Source organism: Propithecus coquereli, unplaced genomic scaffold (assembly GCF_000956105.1).
Source record: "Propithecus coquereli isolate 6110/MARCELLA unplaced genomic scaffold, Pcoq_1.0 Scaffold20, whole genome shotgun sequence".
Lineage (NCBI taxonomy): Eukaryota > Metazoa > Chordata > Mammalia > Primates > Indriidae > Propithecus > Propithecus coquereli.
The window spans coordinates 13,162,294-13,168,293 of record NW_012144967.1 but is presented as its reverse complement, the minus strand read 5'-3'; the positions used below and the strand labels follow the sequence as shown (position 1 = coordinate 13,168,293).

General features: G+C 55.8%; 1 protein-coding gene across 3 annotated transcripts in view; it reads right to left on the bottom strand.

Annotated features, from left to right (window-relative positions):
* Positions 1-303: 303 nt before the first annotated feature.
* Positions 304-6,000, bottom strand: part of SEMA4B (sema domain, immunoglobulin domain (Ig), transmembrane domain (TM) and short cytoplasmic domain, (semaphorin) 4B) — a 36,500-nt gene continuing 30,803 nt past the window's right edge. For all 3 annotated transcript variants that reach the window (XM_012643722.1, XM_012643721.1, XM_012643723.1), the window contains 7 exons: positions 4,894-5,075; positions 4,606-4,756; positions 3,804-4,014; positions 3,592-3,707; positions 3,152-3,318; positions 1,726-1,811; positions 304-1,481 (listed from right to left, as the gene is read on the bottom strand). In XM_012643722.1, the coding sequence (XP_012499176.1) occupies positions 739-1,481; positions 1,726-1,811; positions 3,152-3,318; positions 3,592-3,707; positions 3,804-4,014; positions 4,606-4,756; positions 4,894-5,075 (1,656 nt within the window). In that variant the 3' untranslated portion in view covers positions 304-738. The remainder of the gene's footprint in view (positions 1,482-1,725; positions 1,812-3,151; positions 3,319-3,591; positions 3,708-3,803; positions 4,015-4,605; positions 4,757-4,893; positions 5,076-6,000) is intronic.

Here is a 6,000-nt window from a genome sequence, read left to right as displayed (position 1 = left end):
CAGGCAGTCTCCCTTGAATTCCAAGGGAAAGGTGTACATTGTCAATCCTCTCCTGGGCTCACGCTGTCTTCTAGCTCATGTGGCCACAGCCTGATACAGGCTGGAAAGGTCCAGGAGTTTGGTCCTAGCCCAGGGCCTGGTGCGGGCTGCAGTGCCAGACTAGCCCTCTGGTCCCTGAGGTGGCGGGATGATGGCCGCAATGACTACCTCCTCAGCCAGCTGGTGAGGCCAGACCCACAGAGCCAGAGCTGGCCCCAGCTCTGCAGTTGGAAAGGGCAGCCTGTGACAGCCGGATAAGGTGGAAGGTGGGAGAGGCCAGTTGTGCGGGCTTCCAACTCTGTCTGAACTACCACCTTGGACGAGTCCCCAGTGCCCCCGGGAGGCCACGAGGCTGGGCGGCCTCAAGGCTGGGAGGCCAAGGACTGGAGTGGCCGTGTGCGTGGCATGCCGTGTTGTCTGTCTTCCGTCTCACTCAAGTTTCACATTTTGAATTGTTTTTAAACAAAGGGCTCAGTTTACATAAGGACCACTGTTCCTCCCACGTAGGCAGGCCCCGTCTTCAGCCAGGACCTTTGGGCCACAGCAGTCTGGGCTGGAGGGGACGCGCAACTTGGCTGAGGAGCAGCAGGCCCGCTGGCACCGTGGCTGTGTTCCACAAAGAGCAGAGCGGGGGTGCAGCTGACCCTTCTGAGCACTCGCGCCCCGGACGCCAGGGCAGCCTCCTCTGGAAGTCAGCACTCACACCACAGAGTCACGGATCTCAGAGCCCAGGCGGACGCGGGGCCGGGGGCACACTGGGGACACCTCCACGAAGCTGTCCTGGATGCTGAGTGGCCTCTTCTCTGACTCAGTGAAGACCCGGGGCCCTGGGGGGCTATCTGACAGGGCCTGGTAGCCTCGGTGGTCGAGTGGGGTGCTAGGGGGGCCTATGCCATTGAGTGGGCGGGTCTCAGGCGGCAGCACCACAGGGCGTGTCTTGGGGTGCACACTGGCACACTCCCCCTGCTTCAGGAAGACTTTCATGTCGTCCCGGTGCCGGTAGAGTAAGAATAAAACGAGAAGCACCATGGCGAGCCCAAACAGTGTGCACATCACCAGGAACTCATTCCAGTAGGACTTGTCCACGCTCCAGCTGGCTTTGCCACCGGCTGGCGCACTCACACGCGAAGTGTTGATAATGACAGGCACGCTGCCGCCCTGGTCTGTTCGGTCCGCCACCCCTTCCTCCACCACCTCTGGGCAGTACCGGGCCACCAGCTGCTGGAAGCCCTCCTCTAGTGACCAGCACTGGAACTCCCCCAGTTCCTGCTGGCTGCCCACCAGCAGCAGGTCCCCGGTGGGCAACACGCGGCGGGAGGCAGAGGCATTGACGGGGGCTCCTTTGTGCAGCCAGAGCCGGGTCGCCAGGTTGGAGAGGAGTGGGCAGGCCAAGGTGTTCACCGTGTTGGGCTGGAAACGGACTTGCTCACAAGGCTTCTGGCCTGCGGGGAGGAGAGGCACGGGGTAGAGGGGGCTGGCGTCCACCCACCTCCCCTGGGCTGTGCTCCTAGGCCATGAGGGCAACTCTGAGGGGTTCTGGGACTGAGGCTCCCTTCCCAGGCCCCTGCTTGTGGGGCTGGGGGATGTGGATGTGAGGAAAGGCATTTATACCCATCAGAGCCTGGAGGAGCCTTCCAAGCAGACTTGGCCCCCACCTCTCCCTCTACTCTCTGATGGGCACCTCACCTGTTGGTACAAAAGACCGGGGCCTGGCCGAGGAGGTGTTACAGAGGTCCTTGGCATTGGCTCCCTCGATGTCCTGGATCCATGGCCTGAGGACCAGAGAGAGTTCAGGATAGGCCAGGGAGCCCTGTGGGCCCATATTCCCTCAACCTCAGTGTAGACTTGGGCCTCAGCAAGGGACCTGGTGTGAAGGGACCACCAGGCCCAAAGCAGGGCGTAAGAGATTTTCCCACACTAATTCCCCACCCCCACAGGGTTTGAGTCAGCATCCCCCCTGTCTATACATTATTTCAAATCACAGTTACTACAGGCCAGGTACAGTGGCTCAGTCCTGTAATCCTAGTACTTTCGGAGGCTGAGGCAGGAGGATCACTTGTGGCCAAAGGTCAAGACCAGCCTGAGCAACATAGTGAAACCCTGTCTCCATTAAAAAAAGGAAAAATTAGGCCTGTAGTCCCAGCTACTTGGGAGGCTGAGGCAGGAGGATCGCCTGAGCCCAGGAGTTTGAGGTTGCGGTGAGCTATGACAACACTGCACTCCAGCCTGGGCAACAGAGTGAGACCCTGTCTTAAAAAAAAAAAAAAAAACTATAATAATTCCCTTAATTACAAAAACAGTGTATGTATGTACCCTCAGAAAAAGTCTGGAAGGACAGCTGGATCAGTATATGTATATATGTCTTTTCCTTTTTTTTTTATCAATGCATATACATAGATTTGTTTAATAAAAAAATAATAAAGAAGAGTAACTCAATGCCTTCAGGAAACAGAAAACCAAGTACAAAGGATAAAAACACTACAAAAGTCACCCACAGCCCACCAGCTGGCAATCATGACAGTTAACCTCGGTATGTCCCTCCAGGGGTACATATGTGTACTCACACTTGGTTTTTTAAAATACAAGACTAACACCAGATGTATCCATGGGTGAAGCAAGAATAGGACAAATGGGACAGATCCCATCTTTATTTAAAATATATGGATTTTTGTTTATTTTACATATATGTAGAAAAATCAAGGAGGATAATATATCAAAAAATCTCACTGTGATTCTCTCTAGGTGGTGGGATTAGGGGTAGTTTTGTCTGTGCTCATCCCTATTTTCTAAATGAACATTTTATAATCCAAATAGGTTATTCTGAAAGCAATTTTTAACAGGTTTGTTAATGGACCCTTTTGTAGTCCTGCTGTAACTAAAACATGTTCACATGCCAATCCATATTCTCCAGCAAGGCTTTTCAAAGCTGTGACATTTCATCTTTAACAAAGCATGTCCCCACTTTACAGGTAGCTAAGGCAAACATCTAATTTATTGTCTGAACCACAACACTTTTGAGAGTAAGCAGAGGATCTAATTAAGAATTTTGCTGAGATGGTGGCTGTAAATGAGGCCAATAATGACCCAGCAGAAGGCCTGGCAAGGCGCTCACCTGGAGACCAGCTCAGGCTGGTAGAGGCTGACGTGCTTGCAGCTGGAGCCGCTCCAGGCGCAGTAGGGGTCCCGGGCGAGGAGGCAGTCCCCACAGCTCTGGTACAGGCTGCAGCTGGCCACAGGCACCTGGACTACGCCCGAATGTGAGGCAGCATACAGAAGCCCCTGCACAGCCAGACACGGGGATGAGTGAGAGGCAGCGTGGGCAGCCAGGACCACCACCCATGGCCACATCTGGCTCTCGTGCCACCCACTGCCACCCCCAAGGGGCCTCCATCATGTTCCCAGCACCCCCACTTTCTGATAGCCCGTGCCCGGCTCCAGTATCTTCCCATCTTGCTAGAGCCAGGGAGGAACAGCGGGGTGCGGACTGCCTGGTGATGATGAAGGGGCACCCCCCCCAAGCACGCTGCCTGGACTTCCCCTTCCCTTGCTCACCCTGTGAGTGTCCAGGAGCAGGTTCTGCACAGGCTGTCCTGGCGAGAAGATCTGGAGTTCCTCGATGATGTGCACCCTCGAGCCCACGGCCACTGCCTTGTGTAGCCGGCCGTCACCTGGAACGTGGACAGGACTCAGGCCCTGGGGGGAGCCCGTGGCCCAGGACCCACCAAGCACACCCCTTCCCCAAGCCTGCCATTGCAGACACTCACTGGTGCCCAGGAAGAGGACATCGTAGGTGCGGTGCAGGCCGGGGACGCGGTGTACGGCCACACGCTGGTAGCGGGCCTGTGGCTGCAGCAGTAGCAGGTGGCTGCGGACCTGCCCGTCCATCAGGAAGTGGTCCTTGAGGAAGTTCAGCACGCGGTCTGGGAGCTGCAGGGACGAGTTGATCTTCCTTTCCCTGGCACTGTTGGTGATGCACTGAAGGAGAAGGTGGTGGCACGCAGGAGGCTGCAGTCAGTTCCGCACCCGCCTGGGGTGTCCTGAAATGCTGAGGTGTGCCCCACGTGGACCCCAGGAGCCTCACTGCTTGCGGGAGTCGCAGTTCACTGACCCTTTCCTGGCTTTCCTCCCCCCCTCGCTCAGCCTTCCCAGCTCCCCACGCGGTGTCCTGGCATCACCTCCCGTGTAAACCACTGGCACTCACATCCTCAAGGTCTGCTTTCAGAGAGGCCCATGGGGCTGGAAGAAAAGAAGGACTATTTCCCCAAGGCCTGCTCATTCAGCCAATTGAAATAAAATAAGGAGTTCACAGCTCGTGGGGCAGTGGACCAAGTAATGGGACGGTTACAATAGCGTGCAGCAAGTGCCTTGGTGACGACACACATGCCCAGCCCGAGATGGGACTGAAGAATTCCGACATTCATGGTCACATCTAACCTGGGAAGGCAAGCAGGCCTGCACTTATGTCCCCATTTTAAATATGAGAAAACAGACTCAGAGAAGCCAAGTGGTTTGCCCGAGGCTGGGCAGCCCGGGTCCCCGCGCGGCACGCAGGCAGCCAGTACTCACAGCTCCAGGCCGCGGAGTGGGCACCATGTGGGTCGCAGTGTACCATTGCTGCGTCTCACGGTTCACCTCCTTGTAGAGGCCATTGAAGACCCTCTGCACGTCCTTCATGGTAAAGACACAGATGGCAGAGCCCTCTGTGGTCCCCCTGTGCCTGCAAAGGAAACGGCTGGATTAGCCCAAGAGCCCTGGGGGCTCAGGCTGAGGCCAGCTGGGCCCAAAGTCTGGCTCCTGGGCCCCAGTCCCAGCCGTCCTTCACCCTCCCATCCCCAGCTGGGTCCTGAGCCCTACCACTGGGAAGTGAAGACCCCATAGAAAAGGGTGTCGGGCCAGTCCTGGGGGCTGGGGCTCAGCGTGAAGACGTCCTGCAGCACGTTGAACGGGAAGCCGTCGTCGGGCCGGGAGCACAGCAGCTGGGCCTTGAGGAAGGATGTCCAGCGCTGCTGCAGCACCCGCTCACCGCCCTCGTCGCCCTGCGGGGGATAGGCTGGGCTTAGGCATGGGCTAGGCGACAAGGTGGAGGCATGGTACCTCCGCCCTGTCCCCTCCCTGGCAGTAGCTGAGACAGACACCAGGAATGAGGACAAGCGAAAGCCAGGACTGAGTCTAAGATCAAGAAAACTTGGAGGCACTGGACATGCCCCATTAGGAGAGGGGTTCCTTAGCAGGGACCACCAAGCAGTGCCTATCTAAATCTGGAAAGGCGTCCCTGGTACTGCTGCACAGACAAGGAAGCCAGAGGAGCCCAGTACAGCATAACTCATGTTTGTGAAGGAATCAGTAATATAAATACACACACAGTTACACACATGCAAAGACCAGACCAGAAAGGGACATTCTAAAATGTCAGCAGTGGTCCCTTCTTGTGGGAGGGCCACAGCACTATTAGTGTGGTCACTGCCGACCACATCTGTGAGGGCTTTACGTGGATTAACTACTCCCAGGCTGGTGTTACCATTCCCATTTAACGGATTACAAGACTGCTTAACAAAGGGTTCAGGGACTTGCCCAAGATCCCACGACCAGCAGGGTTTGAGCCCAGGCAGTCTGCCCCCCATCTGTGCTCTTAAGCACAATGCTACACCACCTCTTCATCTTGTAAGTGGTTTTGTGTATACATTTCTATATTCACATTTTCTAAGAAAAAAACCAAGAAGATATATTTTAATTTAAAAGGAGAGAATTGGGCTGGGCGCGGTGGCTCACGCCTGTAATCCTAGCACTCTGGGAGGCCGAGGCGGGCGGATCGTTCTGAGCTCAGGAGTTCGAGACCAGCCTGAGCAAGAGCGAGACCCCGTCTCTACCAAAAAATGGAAAGAAATTAATTGGACAGCTAAAAATATATGTAGAAAAAATTAGCCGGGCATGGAGGTGCATGCCTGTAGTCCCAGCTACTCG